Source organism: Pomacea canaliculata, linkage group LG4 (genome assembly GCF_003073045.1).
Source record: "Pomacea canaliculata isolate SZHN2017 linkage group LG4, ASM307304v1, whole genome shotgun sequence".
Lineage (NCBI taxonomy): Eukaryota > Metazoa > Mollusca > Gastropoda > Architaenioglossa > Ampullariidae > Pomacea > Pomacea canaliculata.
Genome location: NC_037593.1, coordinates 20794981 through 20820451, shown reverse-complemented (window position 1 = coordinate 20820451; position 25471 = coordinate 20794981). Strand labels below are relative to the sequence as shown.

Below are 25471 nucleotides of genomic sequence, written 5' to 3'. Positions count from 1 at the left end.
TCTTTATAGTTTATATTTATACTACTTTACAATATAAATTTTATCAGCTATCACAGTTCATATTCAAAATACTTGTTGCAAAATCTTTCATTATTCTAGGGAATGTTGATATTATTGACTGCAGCAGTCACTGACATGATGCCAGCAAAGAATGTTGATGCCTAATGTCTATTGACACCCAGAATCGCCCTTTGCCAATTATTTCATGATTTTACTTAGTTTTTGCACCTACAAGTGGGAAGAGAAATGTTTCTTTGTGTACGTCGCACTAGCACAGACAGACAATGAGCGATACACACTCTCGCACAAAAAAAATTACAGACGATCCGCACAAATAAAATAAAATAAAATAAAATAAAATAAAATAAAGGATGAAAGACGCTCGTTTGCAATGCAAAGCAGGCTGACCCAAAAGAATGAGTAAATGAAGTCACACGCTAACAAGAAAGTTCACAAGCAGAAATGTAATCGTTCACAAAAAAACTTCATTGAACCTGTACGTTCTCAAATCGACAATTAACACAAGGGTTCATGTAGTATAATCACAACATATAGCACTGAACATAGTATATTGCACAGACATCGCCAACAGTCAGCGACATGTAGACTTCGGCATACCACAGCAGGGTCTGGAATATCAGAACAACATCATATACAAATACTCCACTTATTAGCTTCCATTGCGTTTGAACTTTTCATGGCGGAATCAAACATAAGAGTTCAAAAATTATTTATCGTCACTGTAAGCATTAAATGTCTCAATTTTAATACAAAAGCTTTCAAAGACTTTATATATATATATCATTGTTCCGCTTTTGCTTGGTTTGTAACGGAATCTCTAAGGTCTAAATTTTATTTTTGTAATTTTGGCATGACAGCACCCTTTCTTCAGGAGAAGGAGTAGGAGGGGCGGGGAAGTAGCTTGCAGGGCAGCAAGCAAGGCATGAAGCACAAGTGGATAGTGAAGAGCTTCAAGATCCACCCTCCTCCCTCCACTCCACCACTGTACTCATCTTGACAATCACACACCGACGAGTTCATGATTTCTTGTGAGTTCCCTTACTTGCCACACCTGGCGAGAGAGAAGCAGCTAAGAAGTCCCATAATAATGAGCATTTATATACATCAAATGCTTCCTCTCCACCTCTCCCTCCTTTTTTTTTATTATCAATTAACATTTAGTAAAATAAACAGAGTTTTGATGTTAGCTCATTTATTTTCTCTAAAGGTTCCCCATCACCAGGTATAAAAACTGTTGGGGACTATAGCTGTACCTTCTGCCTTCTATGCGTAATCGTGATGTTCCTCGTGACCCGCACATTCAATTCACTTACATAGAAAACGTTTTGCCTAAAGTTTTGTTTCCCCCCAAAAAAAAAATAAAGATAAGGATTGGAAGCATGCCATGATGTCTGAAAGTTGCGTAAATTACTCTGCAGCGATGACTGGATTAGACATTATCGAATGACGGCTTTTAATGAAACTCACAGAGGCAATGTTAGCATACTTATTGTGAACTGAGGTACATTGAAGGCTAGCTCTAACGAACTCAGGGAACAAAATATCAAAAATTAATGGAACATTTTTTTACGTGAAGTGATTAAAAAAACGCGCGCGCGCCAGCATACAAGCACATATGTACACACGCATACATACACACACGTAAACGCCCTCTACCTCGCTCACATACGCACGCATACATGCATATACGCTCTCTCTTTCTCTTTCGGGCGAGCACACATGTACATTGAACTTCTTTTGTCTTCCCTTTGCCCTCTCAACACCTGGTGTGATTGTTCGCAACTTTCGCAGCCCAGTCACAGCGAGCACAGATATTTACTTTAACCACAGAATGGAGCTGTTGCAGATGTTCCTTGAGACTGCTGTCTAATAGCATGGTAAATCTGCAGGTCCTAAAGATAAGAGGCTTTGGCTAGAAACTGTTTCTCTCTGCTAGAACTGCTAGAAGCATATTCTCTCCGTCCCCACAGGTACCTCTCACATGATGCTCTGGGCGACAACCACTTGTCTCCCTTTGCCTACCTCCTGCTCTATCCTCCCCTTTCTCCTCTGGTGAAACAACGAAGAGCCCTGAACATTTATTTTCTCTTTGAACTTGTTTTCTCCTTTGTCTATTTGTACCGATTTGTTTGTGCAGATCCAAGAATCCAAATAACGAAAAGCCACCAAAGTCATAGATACCTAGTGCACAGTTATCTTTGTGCACTAATATTGAGACTGCCTAGCGATGGACAAATACGAAGGTATCCTGACCCGTGTATGTTCAAGCAGCTTTGCAAGAAGCTCCTGTTCAGTTGCTGCGGGCAGTGAGCAGCAAGGCAGCAAGGCAGCAAGTAACTCGCCGCGGCCCTCCCCTCCCACCAATATGGTGGAGCACTAGACAGTCACCTTCACAGCCTGCTCGACTACACAGTCACTTCCACATCTTGCTTGATAACGGGTGAGGAGTCACTTTGATTGTTGGTGGTGTCGCTGCTGGCGGTCGTTGTGTTCAGTTCTGTGGCACACGAGACACCGGATGGTGAAGTGGTTTTGGTAGGTGGCAGGATGATGTCGATCTCCTTGGCGTTAGGGTCTTCTGCCCACTTTTTCTCAAACTCTGAAAAACAAATAGGAAAAAGAGAATGTTAGAGGCGACAAGAGTAGTAAGTAACTAATAAAGGCTAGTACGTTAGGAACTAAAAAAGTTACCGAGGAATTGTTAGTAAGGAAGTCTTACTTTAGGGACTAGAAAGTTACTAAGCAATGAAGCGTTTCTAAGTATTATGTGAGGAACGAAAGAAGAAAGTGTGTGTGTGTGTGTGCACTGAGGTGTATTTATGGCCAAAATGAAGAGGGAATCTCAAGCATGTGTGTTCCAAGCATATCGTATAGTATCTGCTCTGAGCTTTACTCAGAGCATTAGAAAACATCTCATTAGTACTTTCCTCTAATCACAACTGAAGGAAGTTGCATCACGGATAAGTAAAGAACCTAGCAGGTACACAACCCACCTGCGATCTCCCAGTCCTCCCATGCTTCTTCGTCCTCATCAAACTCGCTGCCATCGCCACCACAGCCGTACCCCCATCCCCAGTCGCTGCCCTCTCCGTCCCAGACCGCATCCCGCTGCTGTTTGAGCGTCTCGATGGTCTCCTGGCAACGCCGGAACTGCGTCACTAAGGTTGCGTCCATGGCGCGCAATGACTCCTGCAACAGAGCAGAACGATGACACGACTGCAGAGAGTGAACCCAGAAATGACCTCGTCCCTCAGCACACTGGCAGGCATTATGGGATGTACTACGTGATGGATGACTACGAAACGTCATTGAGGCTACGTCCGCAGGCGCTCTAGTGTTTGACAGTTTAGACAGATTTCGCCTGTCTGTGCTTTGTGTTTGATGACCGGATCCATGGCAGCAACAACACAAATACACATATTAATCGACTGGTGAGGGGGCATCTAATTATTCTCACTTTATGATACTGGAATCACCACACATGTAAATATACAAATATTGCAAATAAAAAACACACAAATTTATATGTATATCCCGAAGCTTGAAATTCCGTATCATAGTAAAGCACAGGGCTAGAGTACATCTTGGCGATAACAAGTTCTCTGTACTGAAAATTATCACCATATTAAAATTATCTCGCAACAGGCCGATGAAGCAACTGAAACGTGGTTGTGACATCACAGGTAATAGGGACGAAAGTTTCTCTCCTTCGACTAAAGTGCTTCAGTGTCTGAAAGGTTCCGCATGCCATCATGACAAGCATCGATGATGTGCACTCTCTGACAGTTACTGGGCTTCCTCCTTTGCTTCCCTCTCCTGGTATTCTCGTCTGTCCATCCTCTCTATCTTTTGCAGGTGAGGGCGGCGCAGCTCCATGCAGCACGTGTTTCGAGTCTCAGCTTGTGTATGAAGACGTCAACGAGCAACGAGGGACTCAACGGTCTACGCATCACCACGTTCCTCAACGAGCACCGGGAGGGGGCTCCGGACCTCGAGAGACTATTATGTACAAAGCTGATGAGTGGTGGATGAATGCATGAACGAGTGTAGTGTGGGGTGTGTTAATGAAGGGTAGGACTCGATGGTTCTTTCAATAAGCAATATGACAGATTGAAAGGCAGAGAATAAAGCCGAATAAAGCTTCCTGATATTCTTCGTCAGCGTCCTTAAAAAACAAATTTGATGAGAAAGAAGCGCCTTGCTCATGTTGACTGTATCAGTCCCTATTGACTGTAACACCATGGCCTCGCTCCTGGCTTCTCTCCCCTCAGGGATCGCGCGGTGTCCGCCAGGCGCGCTGGTGGCGCCGACAACAAGAAGACGATGGAGGGAGCGAAAGATTGTCTAAACATAAGCTACAAATAGCAACAGACCTTGCAAGGCGACGACAGGACTTCTGCTGGTGCACTTTGACAGACGATAGAACTGTAGGTGGACTCCTGAAGTGGCGAAATGAATCCAAACAGCCTAAACTCACGGAGTTGATTTTTTTCTCCTCTTGTCGGAGCGTTTATCAGGAATCACGAGGGGGTGGAGGTTGGGGGAAAATCGCTGGCAGAACAAACGTGTGAGTCACGAGCTTTGTTCGTGCGATCGTGCACTCGCTCGTGAAGGAAAAAACTACTGTGTTTGTATGAGGAAGAAAAGAAAGCATATGAGAAAGAAAACAAAGGTCCGGTATGGTCAACAAATCATCGGCCTACTAGTAGGAATGTGATCCGATGATAAACAGTGTCTAGTACATGGACTAGTACATGATAAACAGACTTGAGTCTGTGGTCTACTAGTATTAGAGAGCGCCCTTTGTGACTATAATCTTTCCCTCGCGCTTAAGGTAACAGTTTTTTTTCTTTGTTTGTTTGGTTTAGTGAGGATGCCGCTGGAGGCCGTTGAGTACACTATGCTTAGACATATATAAACGCTACCTTCACATCTTGCAAACGCTTTAAAAATACCTTCTCTCGTAGACAGACTTTGTAGTTCTGGTTGTGATCATCATCTAGTGTTTCAGCGTATTCTCTACACAGCGCGTATAGATACCAAGGATACCAAAGTCCGAGTACAACATTAGCTGTAGTATTTGAACCACATTTCCAAAACTGTTTACATTCCGCGTTTCGCAGTGCGCATGTTCAGAAGTAAATAAACGATATTCCAAACGCCACTGTCACTTAAGGTCTATAGAAGTGCAGGCCACACAAATCACAGAACTGAGCATAGTTCAAGTTACAAAAGTTTATCCCAAATCTGAGTGGATATTTAATCCCATTTACAGTTTTTAATATATAAAAATCTCCATATACAGAAGCTGGTCAAACATAAGGAGTGTCTACAGATACGCCTAATTAATAAACCTGCTTAACCTAACTAAAAATTTGTTAATGTTCCCAGCTCTTCCATTGGTTGCAGGCTTCACCACGAACGTGTCTCTACCTGCATTCCTGATCTCGGTATTTCTGACCTCTTCTTGTTCATCTTTGTGATGATTGTCTGTTCGCATCATAAAACAAAGAGAGATGTAGGTGAGGTACTGAAATATGCTAAATAAAGAACGGAGCTCTTCCCCATTCATTTAAAATTCAATCTTATAGACCTTTAAAAGTGTCAGACAACAGTAGATCGGCTACGAGGCAGGCTCACGGCTCTTTTCCTAACAAAGGAAATGGCATCCTGGATGTCTGCTGCACTTGTGTGCAACACGCGCGTGCGAGGGCAAGAAACATGGTGCACTAATGCATTCTTGAAACACGTGCCAAAATGCCAGTCGGATCTTTCGCTTTTCCTCCTGTGTGGGGTACTAAACACTCTTGACATTTGCCTTCCAGCGCTCTTTGGAGATGGTTTCATGCAAACGTGACTGTCCGGAAAACCCAGGCTGTGAGGCTGTGAGGCTGTGACGTCATGGACGATGATTTGCACTGATGTCTTTTTCAAACGGTATTTTTAACTTGTTCCTTTTTCACACTCTCCAACTCCTCTCCCCTCCCCCAACCTCCTTCGCCAGGATGTAACTGCTTCCGATTATTCCGTTTCTTTGGAGGGCGCGGAGAAAGATAATCTCCATGCTCTGTCCTTATTTAGCTGCTTGTTGCTGGAGAGCTCGGGGTACATACTTTGGTGCTTAGCGTGGCACCTTGTTTGAGGCCAGAGGAAGCAGCAAAGCCTTTGCATTAAATTCTTGATGATGCTAATCTCGGGAAGGTAAGGTATGCAAACTGAGTACATTAGTCATTGAGAAGCTGGAAAGAATTTCAAACATTTAACTGAAGCTTTTTTTTCTGCTTGAGAGTTAGAGAGAACTGTCATGACAAATTAGGACATGGACAAAAATGGTACAAAAGACATAAATGTAAATAATAAACCGATTTAACGTAAACAGGTCATCAACAGTTCCATGATGTGGTCTAAGTGCACACCATATAAGGTAAAAGCTGGGAAGACAAGTTTTAGTGGAAAGACCTACAAATACACATAACAAATTAGAATTTAATTTTATATCTTAGTCTTACCAGCTCATTACGTAGCCAGGACAAGGCAGAGTCGATTCGAGATCGCCGCTCGCTCCATGGCACATCGTTGCGACTGTCCAGTCTGGGTGGTTGACCATTGGCCGACTTCAGCATCGGGTCCAGCACCTCACCAGCTGTCTCCTTCTCCACCATCTTGAGGATGACTCTCCCCGGCTCCCGCTCCTGGCCAACGCCAGTCGAGTCCTGGTTGTTGTTGAAGGAGATCTCGCTGGCATTGCCGCCCACCACCAAGGGGCGTCTAGCTGGTCCTCCGTTAGCCAAGTCGTTTTTGATGGGCTCTGGCTTCAAACACGCGCTGCACGTGTCCAGGTGTTTGATGGGGATGTTATGCACAACGCCACTCTGGTGTTTGGGAGGCAGTTTGGGGGATCTGCCCTTACACGACCTTCTCGCGGGTGTGGGAGAGATTACACTTCTGGGGAGCCCCCCGGCCAGATTCTTGATGCTGGCCAGTGAAGGGTTCATGGACGCCTCTTGCAAGGAGGACCCTTCTTTGATAACGACAGTTCCAGACTCTGTGTTTTCCACCACCTCGATGTGTAACTTGTGCACAGGGTGGGCAACAGTCCCCAAGAAACGTGTGGTCACTGGGTTGACCCTAGGCCGCCCATGGTGGTAGGCGGACGAGGGCGCATGAAGGTGCTGCACTTGTACGGGATGAAGCAGAAGGGGTACAGACTGAGGTACATTTTGGATGGGTGGGCTGCCTGGCTGAGTAACACGAAGCACTCCGTCGTTGCTGGCTGTGCGGGGAGGACTAATGTCAAGAGATGTTCTAGACTGAGATGGGAATAGGTTTCTGCCTCCCATCACCCACTGGCTTGACTGGGAACCTGTGCCTTGGGGAGAGGGAGAGGGTATTACCGGGGTGGAGGCTGACACGAGGTTCAAACGCCCCGCGTTCCTGTCTGGACTCATCACCCTCCGTGGAGAAGGAACAGGCACAAATGATTGGTCGCTCGAAACACCACGACCGTTTATGCTCTCTACCGCTTTACTGACGTGGCTACTGTCACTAGACAAGGAGGACAGCTTGGACGCTGGTGTTAAGACTGTGGTCTCGTGATGTGCGACGTGTATGGGAGAAGACGCAACGAGAGAAATGGTAGCGGAGGTAGACGAGGGCGTCTTGACGGCATCCTGTTTTGTTTCTTTGCTTGAAACTGCTGATCCTGTTGCTCCGCCTTCGCCCTCACCTTCAGGTCCTCTCCCCCACCTCCGGTCCCCTGCCACAGTCCTGACGGAGGGTACACCACCAGCGACAGCTCCTACATCCAGCGCCGTCCTGCTGCTGTGCCCGGGCCGTTTGAGCGAGTCCCAGCCCGCGTCGGCCTGGATGCCGCTGTCAGTGCTGGGCAGGCGGCAGTGACCGGACGCCGTGCGGACTTTGGCGACGAGAGGCGAGTCCAGGTCCCCCACAAAGCCCACATCAGCCCCGTCCTGGCCGCCCTGCACAGAGGTCCAAGAAGCAGATGTGATGCGCGCTTTGGACAAGGGACCAGCCGCTGAAGCCTGGCTGAACGATGGGAGGCGAGGCGAAACGTCCATGTCAGGGTTGGTGTGAGGCAGGCGGCGGGTGGTCACCTCTATCCGCATGCGCCGGTTGGACACGTAGAGTTCTGGAAGACACAATCCAATAACACTCTGGACATGCAGTTTGGACACGTAAGATTCTGAAATATATTGACAACTTACATGTACTTTCTTCGTTCAAAAGCACGCTGCGGACTTCTTTAAGTAGACCAGACGGACTGACCAACCGACATGTAGAGAGATAGACAGGAAGACAGAGACAAACATGTCAAAAAATTAGCCCATGATGCCAACAAACCAGTGTTCAAAACATGGAAGAATACTGTGAGCATGGTTACATATCTAATTAACGGTAGAAGAATAAACAGACTTTGCTGAAGACAGACATATACATTTTATTGATAGACAACGAGTTATAATTGCCAGACATAGCAGCAGACACAGCTGTAGACAATATTAAAAAGATGTAGTGTAGACTTCGCTTGGGAGTGAGAAAGCTTAGTCTATAAACACATATACCTGATGCACGTAGCCGACTGTTGGTCAACCATCAGAAGTTGTGTCGACTGGCACAGGTGCGAAACTCATTAAAATGAATGAAAGATCGATCATAAAGGTTGGTAAACACTGCCAGCACAATGTCGTGCCTGCCAGCCTACAGTCTTACTTCTTCAGTCTCAGGCTGAAGTGGTGGCTGGATGAGAGCAGCGCACTTGAGTGCTAAGAAGGTGTTATGCGCTTTACCAAGTGCGGCAGGAAATATCACGGACATAAGCTTCTTAAAGCTCGTGCTGCCATGCAGGGCACGTCGACAGTTGGTGCCAAACATACGCTGACACCACTGACATACAGACACGACAACATAGTGACATATAAACAATGGCAGTGACGCCGGACCTTTGACTACCTGGCCTACAGACGTCACAGCATACCTGATGAGCATCCAGTGTCAGTAGACCTATATGGGGCTACCTGGGAGTGGAGGGAATGTCTGTATCCTGCTAGTGTACACGTCACACTAGAGGATGGTGGGAGTGCTAGAGGCAGGGCTCCAGGTACTCACAGTACTGTCTTAACGTGCCTCCATGTCACTCTGACCCACTGCACCCTCACTTCTCCGTGTCTGCCCTTTCATCCGAGTATAAAACAACGTGTCCTTATGCCGACAGTGAGAACCTTGCTGTTATCTCAGCACTAAACAAAACATGTTGACTCCACCCCATTGAAATATTGTTCTCGCTTGACGCGTGCGTTTGTGTGTGAATGTTACTCTTTGTCATTCTCAACGATGTAACCTTCATACTAGTAACACGATATGTTTGTTTTATTTACATCCAGAGACGAATTGTTCTCAAACGGCAGATGATTGTATCTACCCAAGAAACAGTTGAAAATTAAAGACCATGAATAAGACATGTGTAAAAGGTAAATATTTTGTTTACATTTTTTTTTTGTTTCGTGAGTGTAAATGACGAAGACGAACGAGTGAATCAGTTGGCGTTAAACAATGTTGTTCTGTTGTTTTAAAGAACAAGTAAGCTGTAAGATGAATCGTGCTGATAAAAACCGACAAAAGCACCCAGAAATCACTAGAAACTAAATAGGAAGTGAATTAGTTTTTGACAGCGAGCTCTCAAGGTTCACACATCGCACACAATGTAGGTTATTCACACACACAAAGCGGTCACTGTGGGTAGTGAGATTTGCTGAAGATATATTTAACATAATTGTTAAGAATTGTTCAGAAGCATCTAATCACGTGTGAGACTAAAAAGGAAAAAAGAAAAAAAGAAAGCGAACGCGCTATCTTCTCGGAACCTTCCAATGATGCTTTGAATTCAGAAGTGGACAAAAATGCTTAGAGATGGATGTCAATTTGGTCTGAGAAGAACACGTCTGGTTGTGAACAGACAACAAAAGCTATGAGAAAGAAACTGGGACGAGGTGAACGAGCCATTATCTCGTACGCCTTCAAGACCAAGCAATCAACTTTTGTAATTAAGGGATACGTTTTATGAATGAACAAAATATTCATGGAAAGCAGCCTAGCAACAAAATTTACAGACAGGATGATGAGCAGCCTTCCCTCCTCACCACAATCCCCGACAACGCTTCGTGCAATCCGCCTAACTAGACTCAGAGCTGTTGATCCCTTCTAACAAGACAAGTGATGAGGGAGTTGTTTTGTAGACCAATCGTTAAGCAACGTGAGCCAGCGAGGGAGGGGAGGGGCGGATAGGGAGAATTTTAAATTCAAAACCGTGCATTTTTACACACACACACACTAAACATTTCCCTTTGAATTGTTGAAAGACTTTTAAACAAAAGCATAGAAGGATAAAAAGGAAGCTCACATCGGTGAGAAGAGTAGAAGCATAGACCCTCCCTCCTGAGAAACAACAAAACAACCAGAAAGCAAGAGACCCATCTGAGGTTGTGAGCAGCATATTCCAGACAACTGGTGAGGAGGAAAGCGGAGTAATCAATGACATGTGCGACAGAATACAACTACAGCGGTCTGTAACAGGTACAGGTGTGTACCTTGGCGCAGTCTCAAAGGTCACCTGCCGATGTGGAAGCCAATGACTCGCCAAGCGGCGTGCAACCACCCGACCAGCGCGCTTTCACCATACCTGCAAACGTCACACCCGCACCACACCCGCACCACCACCACTCAATGTCACACTTCGATTGCGTCGGTTAGGTCAAAGTTCTCTCACACTTGGGTGAGTGTTTTGTCGACAGATGCCGCGCGAAAAGCTTGTCATATTACCGGCAGTGAATAAAACACTCAGCCGCTCGGCTACCCTGTGTTTGTGTACGCCAAGTGGGACACCACCTAGAAAGCGACTAGCTGCTTTATGCCCAGCTTGACAGACCTAAACACAGCAGACCTAAACACCTATAACCCGAGATTTTTTTCGATTTTTGTTTCAGAGTTTATTAAATGATCTAACATCAGAGTACGACGATGTGTAAACGACTTTAAGAATGAAAGAAAAAGGCGGGAGTCGGCTTAGTAGACCCCAAGAGTGAAGACAACGATGAGAGGTTACAATAAGTCTTTGGTCCATGGATTAAAGTCAGAAGGTCAGCAGGCTTCAGAGCTAAGTAGTTTCAACTGGACACTCCATTGAATGCTTCATTTAACAATGTCAGTCATGATTACTACAGAGGTAGGAAGATGACAGTTTTGATGGCGCAAAAATAATTTTCTGTGTGTGTGTGTGTGAGTACTATGCCATTCTATCTCAGTCACATATCCGTTGCGCCCTGTTCCCTCCCCCAAGAAGGTTATAGGGCAGCATTTCTCTGACACATCCTTTATTGCTGACGGCAAAGCAGTTTCAGTCTGTAGGTTCTTTCATAACTATAACCATTGCGACTGTCACTAACGAGGGGGCTTCTGGAAGTAACATGGGATCGTGGACATGACGACGGAGGGGTTAGTGGTCAGTCTTCGTGTTCCCCACTGATGTTTATACACACGAAAATAAACACGCTGACCTTCTAATGACTTCACCCCAAGTGATGTAAGTACAAGATTCACACGCTGAATGTGAGACACTTGCACATAGCACTTGGTGGTAATCAAAAACACTTTTTATTCATCGATCCACGTCAAGGGCGCGAGGCGCTCAGTTTGCCAGTACAAGTCTGCCTCCTCCCTAGCAGCGACATCGGGGGAGTGTTCACGGCAACGAACACTTCCAGTGAACAAGCAGACATTTACACGGCTGACGGAGACATCCGGAGCAAGAACATCGATTGAACAAGGCTGGTTCGGCGGGAAACAGTTAATACATTATTAAACACGTGACTAAGGAAGCTTTAAAACTACGTAATGGTTGCCATGCCAACAGACAAGGACCGCAGCTATTTCTTTCAAAGGAATGAAGCAGCTGTGGACAAAACAACCAATGATTCCGTTCACACGCTATTCACATAGACGGAGCGTCAAAGAGCTTGGACGGATCTGTATGAACTCTTGGTGACACCCGATAGTCAGGCAACGACACCAACTATACCCGGGGTGGGCTCGTAACGTCAGGAGGCATCGTTGTACTAAATGGCGCATTTGACGCGCACTAACAGCGCTAGTTCCGGCAAGACCTACTTCCATACAAGGAGGTTAGCCAGGCTTACCCGAGATCGGCATCTTGGCAGTATGCCGGGTGGGCGGTGGTCGTGGTCACCAGTCGCTGGCTCCACGAGGACGGGAGGAGGGGAGTAAGTCCTGTCTCCTGGTGCTTGTAAGGTCCCCCACCTCAAACGTCCGTCTGCTGTGTGATGAGACTGAAGACGAGAATGACGCCGACCACAGCCGTTCACGTGGCTTTGCTTATGCAACTGGCTTGAGAAGCAAGCCGTGGAGATTGTAAGGCAGACCGCTTTTGAGCGGGTAAGCTGGAAAGATCTTTTGTTAATTTTTTTTTACGAAAATTGCCAGCAAACGTGAATCCAACTGCCTGTGTAGCAACTGATTACTGTTGCTGGCAATACTATTGCAATTTCCCTAGCAAATCACACGCAGGACTGGGTTGTTTACTCGCACAAACTTGCAGGCACGCCTTGCTCCCCCTCCTTTCACTTTTATCACTGAAAGTCTCAGGTACGAAACATTCGGGCTGTAAGCTCGCCAGTCTTTGATGTTACCGACGACATGTAAGACAGAGACTGCCAGTCTAGAATCGGAAAGTGCGAGGGCTGGAGCCCTGGCCTCCACTAACCAATCACCAGCTTGAGGACAGTTGCACTGAATTTTCTCCTGCACTTCAGCATGCCTGCCTCTTGGCCTGCCGACAGGTGAGCATCTTTACCTGCCCGCAGTCAGCTTCTCTCCCTCTCTCGTCGTCTCTTACCGCCGGCAGCAACAACGCCTCGGCAATACGAGGGAAGCACGGTGGAGCTGGACAGACATACGACACGAGGATCTCTGGCCGCCTGCTTTGTTCGTCAGACGCCAAGCTGCTGTTGCTTCCGTGCCGGCCCGACCGCGCCGTGCCGTGCCAGCTGCTGTTGCTGTGTCGTCACCGCTGCTGCTGCTGCTGCTGCTGCTGCTGCTGCAGCCCGCTGCCACTGCTGCTGGCCGCGCTGTACTTGCAGGGACATGGAAAGTCCCGTTACTCTCGATCTCTTTTCTTCATTATCGCCTCATCCCCGAGAGACGTACGTGTCATCGCATCCAACATGGCGGCTGCAGGGCATCGGTGCCACAGCAGCCAGTGTCTGACACTGGTAAGCAGTTCCTCTCGAACACTGGCTATGCACACGTAACGTGATTGGCAGGCTTCGATTATATCGATGAGGCTGCGGGCTGTGTGCTCAGCTAGAACAGCGCCCCCTCGCGGGAGGCTGAGTGCATTTAGCACCGCATTAACCCATACTTTCCTTTTTTTTTTTACCTTTCTCGTTGAAAGCTGAGTATCAAAAGCTTTACCAACGGGTTAATAATAATAATAATAATAATAATAATAATAATAATAATAATAATAATAATAATAATATGTTTACTTGTATAGCGTTTTCCCCACCATTAAAGGCAGGCTTAAAGTGCTTTACTAAAAAAGAAAAACACAAATATAAAAAGAATGGATGCTGGTCTCAAAAACAGTTGTAAAATCACTGTATTTTTGTGACCTTCGCCTGTCAGTTTATAGCTGGTAGGCACAGGCTGTAAAACTGCATGATGACCACTTCTGATGATGATGACTCATTGATGTTATGACCGTCACCGTGTTCCCTGACAGCGATGGGAAGGTGATGTCGCATGGCTGACTTGCTGGTGGAGAATCAGACAGTTGAGACAATGTTACAGATTTGTCTGACATTGCTTTTGCCTCTCTTTATCCTTTTGTCACTCTTTACCAGCTACTAGTCTGAAGTAAGACATAAGTACAGCAGTCAGGTCACGGGGAGTTGCGGACGTAAGACATCAGTACAGTAGTCATGTCAAAGGCCTCAAAAACAAGATGGCCTTTTACAGCATCAGCATCAGTCAGATTAGTCTGAGCGGCACATTTCACTGAGCTTGCTGGGGGTTACCTGGTGTCAATCATTGCAGACTGGTCTGTACTCTACACAAAGCTTGCTGGGATAGATAGACATTGTGAAGCAGCTACAGCAAGGCAATTAAAGTTTGAAGTTGACACTGCGGATACGCAAATCTCACATCTAGGTAATAGCAAGATGGCGCAGATGTGACTGTAGCAATAAAATGGCCCAGTAAAAGATGAAAAGAGGTGCAGACACTGAAATCTACCCAGGAACGAAGCAAATATAATAACAGATGTACTGATGAACATCAAACACAAAACTTCACGCAGAACAACAGACAAATACGAAAAGTGAGGGAGAGGTGTCACCCTTCAGCCAGTGAGGCAAGGGGCATCACTCTCCATTCAGCAGAGATCGAGTGGCCTGGAGATGCTTACCCTCTACTTCATTCATCACACTAACTTCGTATTTGTTATCATTGCTATCGTCATTATCACTCTTTCCCGCACTTCAACTGTCATGTACTTTTCATCTTTGATAAATGGTATTCAAATATAGGTTTGCAGTCCACACTGTAAGTGATAGCATTCTCCTTCCCTATGATAAGTGTGTGTAGATGACAGACAGACAGACAGGCAGGCAGGCAGACACGGAATGAATGACAGTGCGATCCTGGGACTGAAGACGTGAGAGGTCTAGCAACCCACTTCTTGTCGTCTTTGTCGTAGTGATGCAGCTGCAGCGCCCAGCTGCAACCAAGAATGCCGCACAGCTGCAGTGTCGATTGTCTGCACCGAGTTTCCTTCTCTGTGACAACTACTTCGGTGACTTGAGTAACAAGCTACTTTGGACTTCGTGACAAGGTTTTCCGGGTCAAAGGTTGCCAGGTGCTGTATAGATTTTGTCAGAGCGGCTGTTTCCATACGCGAGGTCGAGTGTACAAGATACATTTCATTAAAGGTCGGATGTACAGATCTATGTAACCAGAGGTCGATGTGTGACGAGTACATCACAGTAACACTGCAAGGACAGTAATGACAGCCGTGATCGCCGTGTGGACTGAGTGGTAGCGAGATAAGCACACCTTGACAGTTATGACAAACGGAACCAGGATGCGGTGTAGACATGCTACCCAATGGGTGGCGCACACCCCAAGGTCCGCAAGGGTTCAGCTTTTTATCAGGACAGCGCCGAGGGAACCTCAGGGCTCGCCCCCGGCTGTACATTGACAACCACACAGAATGAGGAGTCGCAGTCAGTGATGGGATGGAGGTGGGGTCATTCTACCTTCCAGTGTTCGCTTGGGGCAACTCGTTATTGGAGAACGATGGGCAAACAACGGTATGAAAATCAAGCATGAGCACGAACGAGGGGACACGCTGACAAACACAATCTTTATGAAAATAAAGCAATGTGCCGACAAGCCAGATAATGCTGAAAGCTCTAAACTGCCTTACAAGGCTGGAGAATTCCCTACATAAATTTTATATTTGTGCTAATACTAACCGTTGGAATATGTCTTTATAATGAAATATCAAGAAATAGACATATAAAATATCTACGTTAAATATTACCAAGGTTTAAACAACACGATTGAGTCGAAGAAAGACTCCAGCTTAAAAAATGAGCCGAACATGAGGAGTCTATGGTCCCCCCTCAGGCTCGGCGACCTGATGACCCCACACGTGACCTCTTATGATCATCCCTTTCGATGGATAGAAGGAAAGGAGGTGTTGAAGGAAGAGCCAGTCACAGTTTGATCGTCTATTTACAGCGACGTTTGCTGTGGTAAACACATTGGATAGAGCCATGTTTATTGTGGCGGCCCATGCAGGGGCGTAGGAGCCAGAGGGCAACGGGGGGACAGCTGCCCCCTCAGAAAAGATACTGAGGAGGCAAGAATCTGATTCATTGCTGTTTACTGTCAGCATTGAGTTTGCCTCTCCCCTCCCCCACACACATATATACAAAGCCACTGCCATGTACAAAATTATGTGGAGGCCATAACACAATATTCAACATTCATCATGGCATCCGCAGGTAATCCAGTCGTTTGGCTCCAAGGCAACAGGGAGGCCGTACAATAAATCCATTTTTACAAAAACCAAACAAAAAAACAGGGTTCACAACATTATGTGAACAACTGCAGTGTGAAGCAATCTCGCAATTTTTCAAATATCGTCGATAGCAATAATTGAAAACGATTGTTAGAAAAGTTGTCATTGGCAACTTACAAGAGCTGCGTGTTTCGTCCTAGAAAGCAGTTTGTCACAAGCAATCCTCAGTACTGAATACGAAATCATCGAAAAGGTAGTGGATTGTAGCCATAAAGCAGACTTTGGCCTCACCACTACGAACAATAATGAGCCAGGCCACTCCCGACCTTTGAAGAGGAAAAAAATACTCTCAACTTACAAGACTCCGGGCAAGTTTTGTTGTCGTGTCTGACAGCCAGTGACATATTGACGCTCATCTGTAATCCTACACTGTCACCTTCTCAAAAGTTTTACGATCTCTCTCTCAATACCTCTTGTTCTCTATCTGGCTAGTCGTGGTCTAGCCCTGTTTTTATCATTGTCTCTTTATTTCTCCATCTCTCTCTCTATCTTTATTATTTTGTGTCTACTTTATTTCTTTCATTTTTTTATTTTCTATTTCGTCCATCCGTCCATCCATATAGCCGTCTGTCTCGATACCTTTTCCGTCTCCCTCCGTCTTCTCATCTCTTTATTCGTCTTACATACACTTTCTCTCTCTTAGATCCTCCATTCCTTTACACCTATCTCTCCTCTGTCTCTCCTACCTTACCATCTGCAGGTAATCCAGTCGTTTGGCTCCAAGGCAAGACGGAGGCCATACAAGGTGCCAGGGGAATGGAATGGGGAGTGGGGTGGAGGTAGGCTGTGCTGACAGGCGGTTTAAGCTGGGACAACAGTCAGCCAGGAGCTGGTCAACTTCAAGCACACGGGGGTCCCCGAGACACAAACCACAGTGTATGTCCGTGGCCACAAGGTGGCCTGAGGGTGGGGATGGGGATGGGGAGAAGGAATGTCGGGCCGCTGTCCTCCCACCATGCACACTACTGAACAGCCGTGTGGCTGACTGGCCTGTGTGCAGTAGGCACACGACTAAACAATGTTCTTGACGACGCCAGGAGTGAGAGGGCGAACGCCACCCGGTGTACTTATGGCCGTGTTTGCGCCGTGCTTGCCTTCCAGCATCGCCGGTCTTGATGAGATTTGCAGAGCGCAGCAATCTCCGCAGCCGTAACAATTCTGGCTCTTGATGTACCTGCTACACTTACTTTTTTATTTTTTTTTTTTTTGTTTTCGAGCAGATGACTGACTCAGGATACCAGCAAGCTGCAGGCAGTCACTGGTATGCAAAACACGCAGCTGCGCATTACAAGACCGGCAGCATCCCCCTCCACCCACACACACACAATTCTTCTCCGGCAGTGTCGGAGGATCGCAATGACTTGTTTTCTGAGGAGTGACTGACACGAAGTGATGAACACTTCACCAAAGTCTCCGCCACAAACATCCGCAAGTTCTTGACGTGACCTGTCAGAGACAACCCCTGAGCAACACATCTACCAACAGCACTAGCATGGGTGGTGAGACATTGGTTGTCTGATTTGGCGGATGAGTGCTTCCACCTAGAGGCATTATAAAGAGAGGGTGGAACTGGAGTACCTGGGAAAAAAAACTCCTGACGACCAATGCTTGAAACAGGTGTCACATACATGTAGATCCGAACCCAGGGCCTCTGACTGCAGTGGTGACATGCGAGTGTTTTAACAACTGTATACTGGGCGCCTGAAAGGGTGATGAGAAACTGAAACAAAATCACTTGGCATTCACTCAGTACTTTAGTGTTGTTTTGTAGTCTTTTGTTCTCTAAGCTCTCTTGTTGTTTTTGTTTTACCCAGCTGAGTTCTTTGAGCTCCGTTGGTTTTTTTTTTCTTCTAGCCGCAGGCTCTAATATAAATGTCTCCCCACCCGCCCCTTGCCCCCCTCCTACCCACCTGCTGTTTATTAGTCAGATCCTCTTGGTTATTCATGGTTATTCAAGAGCTAGGAGACCAGCATTGCCTGTAACCATGTGCTAATGATGAGACTGCCAGGTAAGCCTTCAGCGGAAGTCGAAGCCCACAATTGACACCACACAGGTGAGTTGATTAGTCCTACGACACAACAGACAATATTGTCACTGTTCCCTAGAGACACGTGCTGCGTGTCGTTCGGCTGTACGCTGCAAGTCAGCTTTACTCGACAGGTACTCATTCTTTCAGCCATGTGTCACAAAACCAGCAATATATATGCTAACTATAGACATTGGTATATGTATATATACAGCACGCGAGAATCTAATTCGTTTTGTACAGCTCTCTCTCTCCCCATACACACTCTCTCTTTTTCTTTGTATTTTTTAGTGTTTCAGAGGAAAAAAGAGAATTTATGATCCCCCAACTTCTTGATTCCGCACATCAAACACCAAAGAGATATCAATCGCTATTTTATCGGTTGTTACATTTTGAAAATCGCTGGAGTAAAACGGAGATATCAGCAAGTCTTATTTGCACGTGAGCTGCATAATCATCAAATTTAAAGCTTTGATGACAAAGGCTTACTCGTTGTCTTCAACAATTAAAGTATATCAACAACTCTTTCCTCTCAACCGACTGTCTTCAAACAAAAGCTGAGGTGGACGAAGGCGACCAGACATGAAAGGTGACTGGACTGTACACCACACCTAGCGACCACGGCTTTGCTTTGTTGCACGCGCCTGAGGCAGACAGGGATTGAGATTAACCTGTGGACGCACACTGTGTACGTACCTACGACAGGGGACAGGACTTACCGCTCTAATCTCCTCCTATGCCCCCTACAGCGTGTACACAACAGTCAGGGCTGCAGCAAAGGACACGTCTTGAGGAGGAGGAGGATGGTGGCGGGGGTGCAGTGTGCACGGTGCACACACTGTAGCAGTCCTGGGAGAGAGAGAGGGAGGGAGAGAAAAGAAGACCTCAGTGACAGCTCGCGACCTCAGGGAGAGGCTTTGAAAGCAGTCCACTGACTCCTCCGCTGATTCTCCTTTATGGCTGGCAGGTCCATATCTTATTCACGGGGCAATAAATGCGTGGCGAGAGAAGCCGTCGGGACGTGTGGCTGGCTGCTCACACTCGTGTAGCCTGCACACAGCTGGTGCACACACACTTGTCATAACCACATCTCACGCTTTACAATCAGGCAAAGTGAAAGAACTGATCCATCACCTCTCGATGCAGGCTATTTCATTGACTGAAGAGAAAGTAAACATCTGAAAGTTAACACAGTTCCGACCCACCTTTTTGATTACCTCGAAAGACTAATTGAACGAAACAGCTGTCATTTCGATTAAGCATTAAACTGAAGTGAAATAATTTCTAAAGAAGTACAGACTTTAACTCTGACCAAACAGATGCTATGACCATCGGCAAATCGGAATATATAAAGTGTCTAGCACCTGAATTGTACAAAAACAAACAAGTGTTTAATTAGTAAAGCTTCTATTATTCCCACCTATCCTTAACGTTTATGATTTGTGCCAGACATTACATTTAATATCACTGGCTTACGAGGAGTTTGTCTCTTATTGGCGGATACATCGCGGGGATGAAGATCAGCATTGAACCCTCAAGGATGTTTAAATCGCCACGGGGAAACCAAGGGAAGAGAGCCCACAATCAGATACAAAGGTCGACAGGTACTATAGTGACAGACACAGGTGTCAGGTACATCACTGACAGCCTTCAAGGCATTTACAAAGGTTGTGGGGGACTGCAATGAATCACAAAAGGCAAATACACCAGTGACACTATCTTGTAGCAATGACTTGCACTGCTCCTTGCTCGCAGACAATGAAGTATTACTTAGATCGTCTCTCTCTCAGTTATGTTTGGCCACCTGCAGAGATAAAAGGGACATCCCGTGTAGTCATCCTTCTCCTGCTGTCTAGTGTAACACAGGCACTGTATTGACACTTGTCAGCCACGGCGATATCTTGACCGTAAAATACTAAATAAAAAAGGTCTGACTCGTGTCTCATGCTGCAGTGACAGAGATACACATAGGGGTGTCATCGCGCTGGTCGTCACAGCCGCCGCCGCACTAAACAACTCTTTGCGACCATTAATTCCAAAGCTTCCCTGATCTGAGAAAGCTTTACCACTCTAAAACTGTAGGCAAGAAATATTAAGGTTCCTCATCTGCCTTGACTAAGTATTGACCTCAGATAAGAAACCCGTTCTTCTAGAAGAACGAAGGCAGCATTCGTCACAGGCTGGTCTTCATTTCTCGAGGGAGATTGTACCTCCCTGTTTGCTCACGAGCCACACCAATCACTTACCGATCGGAGGAGTGCGACAGAAAAGGACGAGACAGCAGGACAGCGACAAACAGGCATATCATCGTAGACAATATAAATACCTCGGGTGCCTTACAGTCGTTATCTCTCTCAAACAGCAATAGTATCCAAATGGCATGGCACACCTAAAACAGCATGACTGGCAAGGTTAATTTGAGGCTTGTGTTCACATTTTAATGATACACGCATTCATCCCGTGACATATGATTAGCCGTCCCTAGATAGATGTAACCCTGGACAAGCTTAAGACGGATATCTTTTCTAAGAACAACAGAAGCACAAAACAACAGATTCTCGGAAAGGACAGCGAAGAAAGACATGTGATATACAGGGCAGGAGGCAGGGCGTGTAGCTGTTGATCTCAGCCATTTTGTTGTTTGGTTTTTGTGTCGGGAACACGGTTTTCTCATTTTCTCATTCGCTCCCACAAACATGCGTGTTGATGCACTCTCAGGCCAAATAAGTCAATTCGGAGTGAACGATTGCAGTTTTAAAAATACGCACCTAATAAAAAAATAGAGGATAGATAACAATGCTCGACAAAAGAGATAAGGAAAACCTTTATTATGAAGGCGTTTTAAGATTTGCCTGTCTTGATCACTGCGAGTAAATAGTGTGTGCGCATACATGTAATCTTTGAGTGTGGGTGCGTGGTGTACTGTCACGTATGCAGCTAATGTGATATTCGCATGTCAATATGAACACGTATATGAACTGCCCGACTTTTCTGACACTTGAGCAGAACCTGTTTTACAACCTGTGTCCTCTAGCCTTTTTTTCTGACAGCCTGTGTCTAACCTGCTTTACAAATTATGTGTCTAACCTGTATTATATTTTGTGTATCTCACCTGTGTCAATACCTGTGTGTCATCTAACATGTTTTTATGTGTGTCATCTAAACAATTGTATCACCTGTGTGTCATGTAACCGGTTCGGTGGTGTCTTACTTCCTTGTTGTTGTCGTGCATCATACGTGCATGCGATGAGATGGTTTCGGTGGCTTCACTGGGACGCAGTGCGGCAGGCCTAGACACTATATTATCCGATGCCTTCACGAGATAAGTGCAATCTTTTCATATCGACATCAAACTGTCACGTGTCGCTCGTAACGACGCTGGTGATCTCACCGAATGTACGTCGCTGGATAGTGACTTGCTTTCTGCAGGTCAGTCAAACGAAAAACATATATGTATATATGATGCTCACTTTTCTTTGTAAATCTCAGCTATCTGACATTCCATCGATTGTCTGCCTGTCCACTTTAATTAAAACTTTTAAAATCATCATCATTATCCTCATCCTCATCCTCAATCATCCTCATCATCATTTAGGGGAGTAGACAAAAAAGTAAGAAAGGAAGAAAAGGACAAGAAAACGTGACAGTAATGAAGATAGAAGTCAAAGAGAGAACTCAAGCCTTCCTTGTCTTAGATAAATGAAGTGGAAGGTGTTTGTTTGTTCTGTACGTGTCGATTCTTAACATCCAGGGAGAGGTGAGGGGGAAACGTGGAGGAAAAGGAAATGTTCGATACCTTGCACACCGAGGTTCCAAGGTTGTACAGCTTCAGGCAGGATTCCTGTATTTGTACAAATATAGTCTGATCCTAAAAGGTAACGTCTTCACTCAACAAATCTACGGACCTGGACTTTCAAACGTGAGGTTATTTATGAGTTTTATCATAGACGACGACTACGACGACAAAGAAGAAGAAGAGAAAGTTAAAGTATATAAGAAAAATTAAATGAAAGGCTTACCATCATTTGTATGCGAATAAATTTACTTCAGCTGCCCACAGTTGTAGATACGAATGTGCGAATATCCTGTGGTTGACAGGAGTCGGTGGAAGCTGCTTCTGTCAACCAAGTTCTTTCTCCTCCAAGTTAATTACTCCAAACCTCCTCAGTGGGGTCTCGCGGAGATCCACTTTTTGTTAGCTTGCACACAGCTTTCACAATGACAATGCCTTATCTACAGTAGCTCACCTGCACACCATCGTGCTTTCTTGAAAGAAAACTGCCAAGCAGTGTCATTTGTGAGGCACAGCACTGAGCCATCTTGTTTACAGTCACTACCTCGCCATTCCAAACAAAGACTGATCGCTTTGCTTATCGACTGGAAGCCAGCGCACTACCTACGCATTAATCTACCTACATGTAAAGAAGAGTCTGATCTTAGCAGCGAGTAGTTCAAAATAAACCACAAACCTTACAGATTTCATGAGTTGAACCTGTAGACAGTGCGTACGTAATGGTGTCAAGCGACTGTCGTCTGCTATGAGCGCGCTAAATTCAGGTCATGCTGACGTGACGCAAATCACGTGTTTTTTCTTAGATTTTTCATTGGTCGAAAAATATGCTAATGAGGACGACCTCACACTTGTTCATATGTTGACCTCAGCGTAGAGCAAGCAGGCTCCTGTACGTCGGCCTTTCATTGATAGATCCTCCGTGTCCCCTCCCCGCTACTATGAATGGGTGGGTGAAGTATTTACATATGTGGATGCTAGGATCACACAGGAAACCTTAAAGAAGGAAATTTTCAAATGAGGAAAGGGTGAATGTCCACTCGCAATCACGACAACAAGTGTTTGTTGTTGTTTTGTTGTTGTTGTTGTTTTGTTGGTGACACTGGCCCCCTAGTTAAAAAGACAGCGATATCGAAATTACGTCTATAGCTAGAGAGTAGCTTTTCTTAGATAATATCACGGGTCAATATACATAAATGTCTTTGATAGTACCCTACCCCTATCTTATAAAAAAATACTCGTGCATTAATTATTGTTCCTGTTGCTGATGATGATGTCAACTTTATTTTGGGATTGTTTTTTTTCCCCTTGCGACAGCTCCGTTTCTAGTAAGCAGAAAGACCAGGTAATTTAGACACGAACCTCTAATTAATCACGACTGACAGCAAAGAGGCCAGCCAGCAATGACGCGCTCTAGGCACGCGTACGAGGCTAGTGTGATCACAGCAGGCAACCAAGGAACGTGATACCTCTACCTTGTGTTGTTGCTGTCGTAAGACTATTGTCAGCACTGACAATGCCAGCTCATGGGTGGGGCGGTAGAATGAAGCTAATATTTTATATTCGAGAGAGCCGGCACTGGATATATGTGCGTGATAGTTGATGGACTAGAACAAGCAAAGCACGCACACACGCACACACACACATACGCGCACACACACGCACTTACGCACACACACAAACGAAATAGTTATGTGTGGAAGTTCGTCATGGTCACGCGCGTGAGAAGAAAAAAAAAACCAAAACAAAACAAACAAAACAAAACAAAACCAAAAAAACAAAAACAAACAAACAAAAAACAAAAAACAAGCAAAACAAAAACAAACAAACAAACAAAAATCCCAGCTAATATGGAGCCATGTAGATACCGACGCTAGAATGTAGTCATCCGCTATCGTCCAGCAGGAGCTACGTGCTGCTTGCATAACCCCATCGCCAAGTAATTTGGACAGGGGAAAGCCCTTCATTTGTAATTACACGAATTACCCTTATTGTTGCTGAAAGGTATAAGGACACCATCACCACTTTATCTTTGCCTGTCCATAAACTGTTCGAGCTAACTCCAGGAACGACACAAACACTCAAGCCTCTGAGACACGTGATCATTTCTGTTAGCAGACATTCCAAAGTATTGTTTGCTCTTAGACAATACACTCACAGTGCGTTGTCCTCAAAGACCCATCCTCGAAAAGCGTTGTCGGAAAAGCTGGTGGCAGTCACCGTTTCAGTATTACTGTCGCGGGTCTCAACTGGCGGATCGGGTCCTTTGCCCAAGTTGCATGGTTCAGTGATTACAGACGCCAGCACTTTAAAAAAAAAGGTTTCGAGGTTCTCACCTTATTGCGGGTATCAGAAAGCGTTTGCTGGTGTTACCCCAGAAAAAGCAAAGGCCACGACTCGACACCTTTGAATAATGGGGACAGACAAAGCAGCAGCTTGTGCTACAGACTCACGAGGCTGAAGATCGTCGTTCTGCAGCAGAAAATGAATGGAGAAGGTGGCTAAAGAAATGTCCTACAGTAATCATGCAGGTCCTTGCACATGCGACAGGGATGTCAGGTGGCTGTTAGTAGACGTAAGTAGAGGTCTATACTACACGCATAAAGCACTGGACAAGAAAGTAGAGCAAGGTGTAGCGCACATATCAATGCAGCCTGAATAGATGAGCAGAGAAGTGGATAAGAAAGCTCAGCTTTAGTCAGGTGACTGACTGTTTCACTGAATGATATGTTAACGCTGAACCTGAATGTTGTTGCATCACTTTTGCAACTTTTAAATGAATTGTTCGATAGTTCTTTCAGATGATCAGAGAAGCTGTCCTAATAAAGGCCTGAGAAAGGCAGCAAGGACATGGTAGGCATGATGATGGCGAAATGACATCTTTTTTGTCATCATTCATACCTTTTAGTTCACAATAAAAATAAATAAACTTTAAGTTTGCTCAGGGTTAGGTTTATAGCTCGGTACAACCTTCACAAAGATGTGAGGGAAAATTTAGTTTGAAAAATATTAATCGACTAAAGAGAGGTTAGGACTAATTACAATTAATGAATTATGTGTTCACGAGGAAGCAGAAACAGAGTTTTAAATTATTTGTAAGCTTCGACCTAAGTGGTCCATCTTTTCAAAGAGGTTAATTTTTAAAATAAAAGGCATGAAATAGGACAGCTTAATGAAAATATTCTTGGCACTCAGCTTATTGGTGTTGCTGTCCCAGTAAAATAGAGTTGTGAATGCTGTGAGCTGATTACCATTGGACTTTCATAGCGGAGAACAAAACATAATACGGTGTGAGCATCGAAAAGAGTATACTGACCATTAAGACGTGTTCATCTCTACAGACGGCCCGTAGTAGTCCGGCAAACACAGAGTTTCGATAATTCCAGAGGTCATGATGGAACTTCTTGTTGTCGCAAAGTTTACATACACGTCAAAGTTTAGTGTCTATGACGTAGT

At 45.4% G+C, this 25471-nt stretch overlaps 1 protein-coding gene across 4 annotated transcripts; it reads right to left on the bottom strand.

Annotated features, from left to right (window-relative positions):
• Positions 1 to 452: 452 nt before the first annotated feature.
• LOC112562427 lies at positions 453 to 25445 on the bottom strand. Of its 4 annotated transcripts, none has more exons than XM_025235692.1 (4): positions 25332 to 25445; positions 6531 to 8170; positions 3015 to 3210; positions 453 to 2620 (listed from the first exon to the last, which is right to left on the bottom strand). In XM_025235692.1, exons 2-4 carry the CDS (start codon positions 8145 to 8147, stop codon positions 2427 to 2429), a joined length of 2007 nt encoding a protein of 668 aa, XP_025091477.1. In that variant the 5' UTR covers positions 8148 to 8170; positions 25332 to 25445; the 3' UTR covers positions 453 to 2426. The 4 variants fall into 4 exon arrangements, with proteins under 4 accessions (XP_025091477.1, XP_025091475.1, XP_025091473.1 ...); XM_025235690.1 differs by lacking the exon at positions 25332 to 25445 and adding an exon at positions 22245 to 22688; XM_025235688.1 differs by lacking the exon at positions 25332 to 25445 and adding an exon at positions 16890 to 17456.
• Positions 25446 to 25471: the final 26 nt, after the last annotated feature.

Excerpts from the sequence above, each read along its gene's own strand:
- LOC112562427 (XM_025235688.1), bottom strand. The coding sequence starts at position 16,938 with ATGGCCTCCGTCTTGCCTTGGAGCCAAACGACTGGATTACCTGCAGAT. Across the intron at positions 3,211-6,530 it reads CCTGGCTACGTAATGAGCTG|GAGTCATTGCGCGCCATGGA; the intron begins GTAAGACTAAGA and ends GCTCTGTTGCAG. Across the intron at positions 2,621-3,014 it reads GGAGGACTGGGAGATCGCAG|AGTTTGAGAAAAAGTGGGCA; the intron begins GTGGGTTGTGTA and ends TTTGTTTTTCAG.